The sequence below is a fragment of the Primulina eburnea genome, chromosome 18 (genome assembly GCF_022965805.1).
Source record: "Primulina eburnea isolate SZY01 chromosome 18, ASM2296580v1, whole genome shotgun sequence".
NCBI lineage: Eukaryota > Viridiplantae > Streptophyta > Magnoliopsida > Lamiales > Gesneriaceae > Primulina > Primulina eburnea.
Window position 1 is genome coordinate 5,142,973 of NC_133118.1, and position 13,138 is coordinate 5,156,110.

Genomic DNA, 13,138 nt, shown 5'->3' on the forward strand with positions numbered 1-13,138 from the left:
GGCGTGAAAAGTGGGGAACATGGATGATGGGGGAGTGGAGGAGAACCGGCCAGTTACTAGGAAGAAAAGGAAGCAATCGGCTAGGACAGACACAACACAACTCTACTAACAAAATTCTGCAAAAATACTCTCTGCAAAAATTCAGTCTTCAAGCGATAGCTTTTAAGATTTCTAACATATTTCTAACATTCTCTCGTTTTAGATTTCAACGAATTTATATTTATATGTTTATGTCTTGTAAATTCCTACGGTTTATTGAAAATATAAACAATGTCAGGCGTTTATTCCTCAAATTCCAATAGTTTTCTTCATTTTGGCGTTATAGTTGTTTTAGGAGATTAGAACAACGGTCAAATTTAGAATTCACTTTCGTTTGTTTTTAGAAGTTAGATTTTTATTATTTTCACACAAATCGGTGCATTTTCGCACCTGACACGCCCGCAACACCAAATATTGTGCAAACACATACTCCTCAACGCTATCTATATATTATCAAAGAAAGATATTGTGAGTGTCAGAAAATGGAAGGGGTTCCTGTTTCCCTGCTTGGGATGACTATCCCAGTCGACCTATACATTATGACTGTTGGAATTGAGTAGTTTCTCTTCTTCATTTGGAATGTCAAGCATGGATAATTGAACATGAGAAGACTTCGAGTTCATCTTGTTCCACTCATTTTCAACACGAAAGAAAATCCATTGGAAGCGTCGAAGCATCTCCAGGGCTGATATTGCGAAAACAGTGATGTAATTATGGCGAAGGTGAGCCGACAGCTTGTACGTCCATGTGCATCGTAGGATGAGATTGCTTCCAATCACCCAAAAGTAAACCTGCGGATTACGAGAACCAAAAGTACCTTAACAAATATTGAACTCACATGAATCAAATCGAGATCAAAATCAGGTGTTTCATCATATAACAGATTAGTGATTTTAGGAACTGGAAAGCATTCAATCAAGTGTATTTTTGGTTGGTAGCAGCCAGTGTTACACTATTTTTCTCAACTGAACAAATCCTCCTGTCCGAAGCATGGGAACATCCAACCGGCGCATGAAATATGCGGAACATCCAATTGATGAGCAATAGCAGAAGCATATTACAGGCATTAAAGCAGGAAAATGAAATCTCTGTAACCAATCCATATATCAAATTCATTTTTCAAAACACAGACAGAAGCAGAAGGCAAGTATTGCTTTACCCATGTCCGTCCATATAACAAGTGGGACAAGAAATGCGGTTTGCTGAACTTGAAGACTCGAGTGAAACAACTGGTAAACAATTAAATAACATAAATAAGTAATTCCTCAAATTACAAAGAATATATGACATTTTCCAACAAAATAATAGCTGAATTAAAACCAGATCAATTGAAGAAAAATAAAATAATAATAATAATAAAATCAATGAAACCAGTCAGTTTCTTAACAGATGTACCTCAAATCCCAATCTCGAGTTATATCCCAGTAGAATGAGTACAAAGAGTTCAATATACTCGACAGAAGCCACATAGGCCGATAAATATCCGTCCATTTGTTAGGAAACACATGATACTTTAGAGCTGACAGAAAAATAACTGGCACTGCCGTTGAATACTTCAAGGCTGAAAGCACAGGTAGCTCTATTTATTGATCGATCGAACAAAAACAACATAAATCAACAAGTTAATATAAACCAAATCAACTCCAGAAGGGCCTAGATTCACGATTCAATCAGGCCTCCTAAACCATATTTAATGGGGATGATGATCACAGAGAAAGGAACCAAAACCCAGAAAATTTAGGAAGCATCAGAGAAAAATCAAGAGGATCATAAGAGGAACAACAATACATCTTGATTGAGAATCTTTATTGCATGCCCAACAATGTAGAATAATAACATTCACACAAGTCCAATTTTATTAATGTGGTTAGAGATAATGCTATCGCAAGGTTGATTAACCTAATTAGAAGGATAACTTTGATATCACTAACTTATTTGTTTCAAGCTATCTTACATAATATGGTTCCTTCTAGTTCTCGATATGAGTTACTTGTGGAGCGGATCCTCATATAGTTCATTTAATCACATGGTTTGTGAAATTTCTGACGCAACACAAGGAATCTGAAATCAATGGATTTGAGATGATCTATCCAAGCACAACCTAAGTTGCAACCACAAAAAGGAATTCCACAATTTCCGAATACCTACATTATTTAGTAGTTTGATGTGTCAGATCACTCATTTCTTAATATTTGATGAACAAAGAGATGTGCAACTGTGAATGGCTCGACCAAACAGGTAAAACAGATCAAATATAACCGATATGAAAAATTAAAGAAAACATCAAGACCAGCTGGTACTTGATCAGTTACCATTCATACAATCACTATGACAAGTTTGATCTCATAATGAAATAGAGGCAAATGCCAAATGTACCATTTAAAAGAGTTGTCCTCTCTCTAGTATCTTTGTACTGCCGAAGACACTGAAAGAGGCGAAAAATGTAAGGCAAAACTAGAACAATGGGTATCGCAACAGAGTGGCTTCCACAAACAGAATCCGCCTCAAACCATGCAACAGTAGCAACCTGCATGCTCTAAGAGATAATTTGTTAGAAAAGGTCACTTTAAAGGAAAATTTAGGTGTTTGAATTAGAAATTATGTAAACAAAGAAACAACATTCAATCAAGTTACACATTTAATCTAACAGGAAAATTGTTGAAGCATGCAGTTTTAGAAACTAGTTCAACCAAAGCAAGAAAGATCTTGGGCTGCCAGAAATCTACTGTCTAAACAAATCATCGTAGTCACAAGACAAGACAATAGGCATAATCCTTCCAACCAAAGTCAGCAACATCACAAGATAAAAAGTTCGAAACTATAGAAAAGATGACCTGGCGATGGACCATTCGACATACTGAACGCTCCAGGTCGGAGAAAACCTGCACCCAAGAAAAATTAACAATAAAACAAATATTATTAGCAAGGTTTGAAAATTTAGAAAACTGATTACCGATTTAAATAAGAACATCATTAGAAAGATGAAAATAAATCACAGGTATACACAGGGACATGTTTTCTATGTTAAATATAATCTTAGCAAAAATGGTAACAGATAGTACCTTTGACATAGAAGTGAATATATCTGCTAAAAAGAAGTCAGCAAACGTTATAGCCTGCGCACACAAAATGAAAGTTCATAAGTAAACAAGATGATTAAAAATTTCAAGTATCTAGAAGCTATATATCTCAGTTTAGATGAAAGAGAACATTGAATTTAACTCAGATTACAATATAATTTCTGACATAAGAAGCATAGCAAACTCTGGACATAGTCAACCAGCTAGCACTTCAAAAAAGCGGGAGAAGGTTTAAGGTGGCATAGCACCAATAGGCTTGGAGTGGTACATACTCATCTGGATAAAAGTTTGGATTGAGGTAGATAATAAAAAAGGCAACAGTAATTATACAAGTAAATGAACAACGGAAGCAGTAGATGGAATGGAATTTGTTAATGAGGGGTTTCATAGGGGCTACATATGCTGGAAGGCAAGTCGAGGTTGCTAGCCTTTTGCCACCAAAAGGGTATCGACTATCATTCGTTATACACTTGAATTCGAGTAAGGAAACATTTACAAGGAAATACTCTGTAAAAAATACAAGAAAGACACTAACAAATGTAACGAAAAGTACAATGAAACCTAATATATGAAGTAATGGGTGTTTAGGAGGTTAAGGGGTACAAGACTGTGAAAGCACCCGCATACGCATATTTGAATACGAGTGTGACCAGAAACTTATTTTTAGGAATCGCATAACTCATCAAAAATTGAAAGTATTTACCACATTATAAAGAACGACTTTCAAGAAAAAGAATAACGATTGACATCCCTATCAAAAACTTTGGGATAAAAGCTCTCAAATTGAGTGGCTGGTTGCAAAATTCAATACAGTTTCAATGGACTATTACACTAGTAGCAAGTCAATAAACATATGTTCCACTAGAAACTAGACACGAGTTCCTAAGTCCAGAAATTGCACCTCGGCTTCACAAAATGCATGATACCTACAAAACGTGTTAGTTGTTACCAGTAAAAATTAACTTAATTTGATATGGCAACAAATACGAAAGTTGGCTTATTTTCTTCCTATTTTTCTCAAACCAACAAAATGGATAGGATATGCACCATAAGTTATCAAGGCACCACACTTGCCTGCAATGGGAACACTATCCGCCAAATGGTCCGCAAGAAGTAGTAGCGAGATGACAAATAAAATATATCAAATGGAAATATGAGGATCATTGCAACAGCTGCATACAAGAGTATCTGCAGTTCCCACCGTAAAGGTTATTACAGCAATATATTATATGATAGGAAGTGCGGAACATGACAAAAACCAGGTGTGATTCACAGCACAGATTTTAAAATCGTACATGAGAAAAAAAAATGTTAAAAGCTATTTAAGCAACTCTTCACCTGTTGATTTGATAGAATCAATTAGGATAATATTGGTTGATTTTATAGAATCAATTAGGATAATATTTGATTTGATTAAGTTGAGCAAGGCAAGATATCCTCCAAGATCTATTGGGGTTTTATTTTGATATGATTTTTGGTGTTTTCCTGTTTAAGTGTATTCTACACCAGCCTTGTATAATTCAGAAATAAACTGAATAGAGTTCTCTTATTCCTCTTGTCGTGCATTTAGTTCTACATGAAAGAAAAGACCGATGATCGGTCATGAACTTCAAAGCAGCTATGGTTGGCGCCGGATCTGCTTTTTCTGCCACAAGCGGCCGTGGTAACACATCGGAGGACGGATCTCAACCTCCTTCAAGCATTGCCCTCTCCGATACAGCCTCCTTTCAAATAACGATTTACGTATTGAATGATAGGAATTATCTTGAATGTGCACAATATGTCCGTCTTGTTATCGGCGGCAAAAGAAAATTAGGTTATTTGAATGGAGAGGTGAAGCCTCCACCCTCGACTGATGTAAAATATAAAAAATTTCGATCTGAAAATTCCTTGGTCACATCATGGTTGATCAACTCAATGGAACCCGCGATCGAAAACCCGTTTATGTTTCTTCCGACAGCTCGAGAAGTGTGGGAGGCTATTGATAAGTGCAAATTGTGCACTTAAATTATCCTTGTAATCCGTATAGATTGTTAGTTTTCTTGGGCGGAATTATTCGTATTTTTTGTTATTTTTGGTGTGCTTGCAAGAATCTAGGAAAGACTACTACATGGGTTGAAAAGGAATGAAAATGGCCTTAGAAGAAATTTGTGAGCGTAGAGGCAAAAAGACCTCTGCATATGCGCGAGTCAGGTGCCCGCATTCCTGGTACACACAATAGAGGACTCCGCACATATGCGCGGAGCAATGGCGCGCGCGAGAAGACTGCCCAAGGCACAGAAAGACCCACGCATATGCGCGAGGCTAGGGCGCGCATATGAGCGCGACGCGAATTCCAAATTCTGTAGGTTTCATCGTGGGCTTTATAAGGAAAATAAAAAGAGAATTAAAGGACAACAGCCGACAGGCAACAGCCGAGATAACAAGAAAAGAAAAGAGAGAAAAAGTGAGAGCGGAAAACGGAACGCGAAGAACGGAGACAGAAGGCGCTTAATCCGGACACGGAGACGCAATTTCATCTCTCTTCAACACGTTTTTAATTTGGTGCTTTACTTTTATGTTTTTAATGATTACAAACAGGTTTTGTATTGATTTAGATTCGAATATGAACTAATTTTTTTTCTAGAGATTGACGTAGTCGTGGTCAAACCTACGTTATTGACGTCTTGAATTTTCATTGAATTAACTCATCGTGTTTATTTGTGATTTCTTGTCTTCAATGCTTTTGGATTACTGGTTATAATTCGATTGATCAAATAATTAAGATCTAACACTCGAGAGAGGGGATTGAAATTAGGACAGAGGAAATCACATCGTGAGATGTATATAACGTGCAAAAGACGTATAACTCTGGTGAATCCATAAAAAGAACCTTGTTTGCATATATCATATGTTACGTGATTTTGAATAGACATATTAAAATCAGTAATAGATAATACATTTCTATTTATCACTTGAAAAAGAGAATAGGAAAATTGCGAGTTCTTGGTTAGTAAACATGATGCAATTTAATAATATGTTAGTCAATTTTAATTTAACACGGGGGAGACCAGACGAAATCATCTCTAGATTGATCTACTCACTGAATTGCAATTGCGTGCTAAGAATTAATAGGATTCGTTATTTGCTTTGAATTGATTATAAACTATCTCTTTGATTTTTCTAAATAAAGTTGAAATTTGTCAATTATGATACTTAATATACAGTTTTAAATAATTACTCCTCGTGAGATTGATATCTGTACTCAAACAAGTACTAAAACTTGACACCGTACACTTGCGGTAGTGAAAATACGCAACAACTATTCGACAGACATACTCGGATCTGGAAAATTACTCTCAACTATATGAGCTTAACACTCGAGGATACAACAAGGATCTCACGATGTTACAAGATATTACAATGAGTTTATGATTCTCCGACAGGAGTTGGATCTCTTCGAAGTGAAGGAATGGGAAAGTAGAAAGAACATCCTTCAGTATGAAAAAAGAAGGAAAAGAGCAGTGTATTCGTCTTTCTTGATGGTCTAGATAAAGAACTGGACAAGGTTCGCGGCCGCATACTTGGCGACAACCCTCTTCCAAACATTTGTGAAGTTTTCTCTGAAGTGCATAGGAAAAAGGCTCGATGCCATGTGATGCTACCAAATTCCATTGATTTGCCAATAGTTACAAAAGCTCTGCAATGGTTAACAAGAACAATAACCTCTATGAGGACCGAAAGAGTGGTAAATCAAAACCTTTTTTACAAGAGTGCAACAATCTATGGCATACCATCGATACTTGTTGGCAAAAACACAGGAAAGCCACCCATCTAAAAAAAAAGACAGCTAACAATAGCAACAGGGATGATAGCAATAGATGCTCCTTTCAAACAAGCAGTATCGACTCTGGACAGCAACCATCTTCCTCATAACCTCTTCCTTTCACAAAGAATCAACTGGATCACATACCAATTGTTTCAAACTCGTTCGAACCCCTCCAATCCTTCCTGTTCACTAGCCCGAACAGGTATCTCTTCCAAATGTTGTAGCTTCGATTCGTAATAGCTCGTGGATTCTGGATTCAAGTGCTACGGATCATATGACGGGTTCCTCACAATGTTTTTCCTCCTATATTCCTTGCGCCGGGAATCCAAAGGTTAAAATTGTTTACGGTTCTTTTTCTGCAGGTGCCGGGAAAGGAACCGTTACCGTCTCTACTTCTTTGGCGCATAAAAATATGTTGCATGTTCCTTCCTATCGTATAATTTATCTTCTAGTAAATTAACTATTGATCTTAATTGTCGTGTCATGTTCCTTCTGGTTGATAAAGGGAGATATCAATGATTGGTAGGTAGACTGATTTTTCTATCTAATACTCAACCTGACATTGTGTTCGCTGTAAGCGTTGTAATTCAATCCATGCACTCACCGTATGAAAAACATCTTGACGACGTATATCGGATTCTGTGGTATCTAAAAAAGACACCAGGAAAAAAACTTTTCTTTGAAAAAAATGAGAAGAAAGAATTGAATTGTATACTGATGCTGACTGGGCTAGATCAATCATTGACCGTATATCAGCTTCAGTTAGTGAACATTAATCTAGGGTAACATGGTAAGCTGGAGAAGTAAAAAGTAAAATGTCGTTGCAAGAAGTAGTGCAGAAGCCCGAATTTAGATCCATGGCTCAAGGAGTTCGAGAATTTTTATGGTTAAAAAGGTTCATGGATGAGTTAAAGAGGCCAGAGAATTTTCCATTAAAGTTGTTTTGTGACAATAAAGCAGCGACCAACATTGTTCACAATCTTGTTTTTCATGAAAGGACCAAACACATTGGAATCAACATACACTTTATAAAAGAGAAATTTGACGAATGACTTATTTGCATGCCATTCGTTCCAAGCACACTGCAACTTGCAGACATCCTAACTTAGGGCCTGTCAAAACAACTCTTTGAAGAACAAGTGAGCAAGTTGGACATGATGGACTTCTTTGCACCAACTTAAGGGAGTGTTGATTGGATAGAATCAATAGAATAATATTCTTTGATTTGATAGAATCAATAATAATTGATTTGATTAAGTTTAGTAAGGCAAGATATTATCCCAATTTATTGGGATTTTATTTTTATATGATTTTGTGGTGTTTGTCTATTTAAGTGTACTCTACAATGGCCTTGTTTATGCACGAATAAACTGAATAAAGTTTTCTCTTATTCCTCTTGTCATCCATTAATTTATATCGACCGAGAAACATTTAGACCACAATCCCGAAGCAATAGATGGCCTAATACATCTACAAATTTCAATTTAATGATTTCCTACCACATGTACTCATATTTTACTTGAAAAGATCAAAGTGCAGAAAAATTTCAGCAAAAATCAATTGATCAAATTAGTCATATCATGTTCATTCAATTTGCAGAAGAAGAAAATGCATATAGAAGATTTTGATGTGGCCCGGTTAGGTATGGGAGTTGTCATATAACTGACCATTGTCAACATATGAAAGGAAGATACAAGGGCCAGAAAGAGGTCGTGTTAGCCAAAAGTTCTGCTTTCACAACAAATGGTCGCCAAAAAATCCTTTATGAACATACTTCTTGTGTATCCAGTTATTTTTCCTTCTCAAACCGTCTAAAAGCTCCGCTATCGATTTGAAGAGTTGGTAAATTATCTCTTTTGAAAATGGTTTTAGTGTCCCTATTCATTTTCCCTTTCAAGCTATGTGGCAACACAAATGCAAAATAGAAACATGCTTAAAATATCTTTTTATAAATGGTTCTGGTGTCCCTGGTTCTTTTCCCTTTCAAGCTATGTGGCAAAACAAATGCAATATAGAAATGTGCTTAACAATTAGAGCTCCACAAAATTCATCATATATGATATACCATCAAGTCATTAGCAAGTGGTATCTGAAATGGATGAAGCATCAAAATGAATTGAAGAAGAGGAGTTATCTATTACACTGGTTGGAATGCAGCCAATAAAACTTCTCCATGTGAATAAAGATATAGATATGCTGTCATGCTAGTTGGGACAATGATCGCCATCCAGGTAGCACTCTGCAATGTTAAATGGTTTATGAGTAACATGATAATAAAATTTGAAGTAGAGAAACAGACACATAGAGACAGAATTTCGAATTATTTGCAGTTTGCAGACAATTTTCTACTGAATTTTGGGAATGAAAAATTCAAGTCCATATGAAGACCAAACTTTGACGCATTTCGAAAAATACATAAGTTATGGAATGATGAAAAAAAGAGCAGAACGCAATGAGAAGAAATAAAGTTCCTATGTAGAAGATCCAGCAGAATGCATAGAGAAGAACAAGTACGGTCAATCAAAAGAAGGTTCAGATACTGAGTTAAAGATGTGTACAATATCAGCCTAGAGATAGACAGGTTCAGCTACATTTAGGGGCACAGATCAATGAAATTTCACAACAATGCATACCTTCCATATTTCTCGATGAGTGAGATGATTTGGATCTAAGTCAAAAATTTTAGCATAACCAACATTAGCCTGGGAAAAAACCCATAAACATATTCCCCAAAGCCAAACCATCATGGTCTACGAGAGACAAAAAATAACAGTGTTAAAGCAGAAATAGGAGTTGATACATGATAAATGATAATGCAACTCAAATGGCATGCTTTGTTTCAGAATCCATATATTAGCTCAAAACAAACTAATAAAGCTTAACTTACCACAAGAAGAAGTGGATTATAATACAAAAAAGCCTCGTATAAAAATAAATCTCTCAGGTCTGTGTTCATTCTCATAACCGAATCCCATCCAATCTGCACATTTAGAGTGTAACCATGCATAATGCGCCAACTGAAATAGATTGTTTCCCATGCAAAATTGAAAATTTCAATAGTTTCCACTGCCAAATAAGAATTAGGCAACACCAAGCCGAACAGGTAGGTAAAGATGCCATATATTTGTATTATATGAATAAAAAGAATCATTAAATGCATATGTGTGTTATCAAAAGAGTATGGAAGCTGACCTTGCAACAACTGAATCCCCATAAGATAAATAAGAGTACCTACACATCAGAATGAGTAAAAATTTTCAACATGCAGAAAAGAATATAACTTTAATCCAAGAGAGTTAAAAAAACATCGCATGTTTACCAAAAGCTTATGAAATTAAACTGAAGTTGTGGTAAGATATCATAAAGACGGTGAAAGCGAAAGTGAATGATTTGAGTCAACTCCACAAACAAAATAATAAACATAAATTGGAACCATAAATAGCCCTGTGTGTTGGGAAAACAATCACTTAATCAAAATTGAAGACCGTAAAGAAGGCATAGCGAAAAACTCAGTCTATTGCCAAAAGTGTATAACTAAAATTGCGCAAGAATTCTACAGTTAGAAAGAAAAGCATACAACAAGATCTAAACAAGACATTTAAGTACCCAAGGCCAGAAAATCTCCAAAAGAATCACCAAGCAACATAATTTTATCAAACAAAACATTTCAAAAATGCTTTTCGACCAGAGTCAAATAATAACCATACTTCGGCATTTATCACAGGGAACGTTTATATACCAAGTAAAAGCCGAAAACAGAAAATAAACCTTATAGTACACACTTTGCACAGTAAGCATAATATTAGTGCTCAAACAGATCTTGTTTCCATTTATTACCTGAATACAAATTTTCAGTGTCACCATTCTACAGTTATCCATTTATTTTATTTAAAATTTATTTTCTTTTTTCGGTTGATTCCCATTCAAACAGCAAAAACAAATTTAACAAATAGATTATGCATTGCCCCTCAACACCTTTCACTTTATGATAAATTCAACAAAGATTAACAAAAATGTAAAGAAAAAAAACACTTGGAAATTTCATAGTTGTTCTTTGTACCACAATTTCTCATTTCTCAGCTACACGATTAGTGTTCTATGAAAACAATAACAGTGCTACCTTGAATCTCCACAGCAGAACTGGGGATGGTAAAATTGCCGTGTTGTTCAACGGTGAGCTCAAACCTTTCATTTCATTCGATTTTATACAACCAAAACACTTTCTTATGCACTATTTCCCAGGTCGCCGATACCTTGAGGATGATATCAGATCCTGACATAAACACATCATCAATTTAAAATGGCAGAGGAAAAACACATGGCGGGAAATAACAGTTCGTAGAAGACATTCCTCACTTACCAAAATCAAATAAAACACGTCTAACCTCCAGAATTGCATATAAAACAGGTAGCATTATACGCTAGACCTCCAAACTTACGAGGTGAGGAAGGTTACTGAATTCAAAAGGTTGAGGGTGTATCAAAAGACCACGACCGAAGAAAAAGATAAAATGGGTGTCCATGTAGTTTTAGTAAAACTAGAATAAAGCATCAAACCATAAACTATTGGCTACAAAAGGGTAAAGATTTAACACTAAGGACTGAAGTTAAAATTCTCGAGAACGTTTATTTTCTGGCCGAGGCTGCAAATTAGGCTGATAAAGCAGGAAAACAGCAACTACATGTCCTAAAGTTATCGTTCAATATCTGAAGCAACATGGACGGCTAGATCATAATGTTGATTCAATCCTTCTTATCTTAATTATCGCTCTTACAAATACCTTAAGATGGTTGTTCTTTTTTACTGGACAACACGAGAGCAGGCTTACTGCTTTATACATCATGTTTGCCAATTCATACAAGTTAGACAGGCAACAGTGTTATAACAAATAAATAACTAGGAAGTTTCAGGAGCAACAGATTTATCCAAACTAAAGTAGAAACAAGATTCAATGGAACAGATTCCAAAAACATTCAGTGACCGAGCACATGCCATGTGTATCCAAGTTGCCTTAAAACATTTAACATCATCGGCACACTCAGCATTTTGAGGGATTCTCTTATTATATCAATGACACCAAGTGGTATTGATGTGGTACACTCCGCATTTTGAGAAGTCCGCGCACAAAAAGAACAAACACAAGATGTCAACATATTCTTTCTCATGAGCAACATCCTTCATTAAAATAAATCAGAGCTTATAACACTGGCTGCCACCCCACTCACATGGGTAGCATTTAGAAAAAATGTACCTTAACATCATAAAGCAAACATTTTTATTCACCGCGTTATCTCATAGCAACAAAATTATTTAAAGAACGAAATAACACTCGAAGTATTTAATTCAAATTAAACTTTTATTTTTCCTGTTATGGCTTCGAAAACTGATATCATCCCATTTGACCTACAACACAAACGCGTAGAACCCAGAAGAGAAAACATGAATCTAAAACAGAGAACAAATCATAAATTCAAAACCAAATCCAAGAACGGATACATATCAAAACAATGAAACCCATTACCGTGAGCAAAAATCACAGGCCTAGATATCGGGCACACCGATCCGTCCGACGATTTTCTGCAGGCGACAAATTAACAAACACGATGAGTTCTCCGAAGATCCAATGCACGAGTCTTGGTTGATGCAAGCTGGAGCTTGTCACGAGAATGTGAAGACCTTGGAGTATAATGTAAGTAATTAATCTTTCAGATCTGGAATTTGCCTTAAAAATTTATTTTTAAATTACGTATGTCTTTTTTCAAGCCAAATTATATATGTTGAGTGAGTCTCATGTGAGACCGTCTCACGGATCATAATCTGTGAGACGGGTCAACTCTTACCCATATTCACAATAAAAAGTAATACTCTTAGCATAAAAAGTGATATTTTTTCATAGGTAGCCCAAATAAGAGATCCGTCTCACAAATACGATCCGTGAGACTGTCTCACACAAGTTTTTGCCATATATGTTTTGGAGTATTTTTTTTGAAAATCTGAATATAAAGAAATATCTATATTCTATAGTATTGCTTGCACAAATTTCGATATCTAAAAGCATCTATTTGTTTAAAAAAAGTGTAAAAATATAACTTCTACAAAACAAACGAAATTGAATATCTAATTTGATACGACGATAAAAATAAATTAAACTAATTTGAAAATTGAATAAATAAACTCATTTCATTATTATATATTTACAAATCACAAAGA

At 35.5% G+C, this 13,138-nt stretch overlaps 1 protein-coding gene across 2 annotated transcripts; it reads right to left on the minus strand.

Annotated features, from left to right (window-relative positions):
* Positions 1 to 445: 445 nt before the first annotated feature.
* Positions 446 to 12,654, minus strand: LOC140819328 (uncharacterized). Of its 2 annotated transcripts, none has more exons than XM_073179363.1 (13): positions 12,450 to 12,654; positions 11,048 to 11,200; positions 10,120 to 10,158; positions 9,815 to 9,907; positions 9,561 to 9,677; positions 9,071 to 9,166; positions 4,194 to 4,307; positions 3,102 to 3,155; positions 2,874 to 2,921; positions 2,416 to 2,566; positions 1,435 to 1,600; positions 1,199 to 1,268; positions 446 to 830 (listed from the first exon to the last, which is right to left on the minus strand). In XM_073179363.1, exons 2-13 carry the CDS (start codon positions 11,117 to 11,119, stop codon positions 570 to 572), a joined length of 1,281 nt encoding a protein of 426 aa, XP_073035464.1. In that variant the 5' UTR covers positions 11,120 to 11,200; positions 12,450 to 12,654; the 3' UTR covers positions 446 to 569. The 2 variants fall into 2 exon arrangements, with proteins under 2 accessions (XP_073035464.1, XP_073035465.1); XM_073179364.1 differs by lacking the exon at positions 12,450 to 12,654 and adding an exon at positions 11,288 to 11,558.
* Between the last annotated feature and the right edge of the window lie 484 nt (positions 12,655 to 13,138).

Excerpts from the sequence above, each read along its gene's own strand:
- LOC140819328 (XM_073179363.1), bottom strand. The coding sequence starts at position 11,119 with ATGAAAGGTTTGAGCTCACCGTTGAACAACACGGCAATTTTACCATCC. Across the intron at positions 2,922-3,101 it reads TATTCACTTCTATGTCAAAG|GTTTTCTCCGACCTGGAGCG; the intron begins GTACTATCTGTT and ends TCTTGGGTGCAG. Across the intron at positions 831-1,198 it reads TGTTATATGGACGGACATGG|GTTTACTTTTGGGTGATTGG; the intron begins GTAAAGCAATAC and ends CGTAATCCGCAG.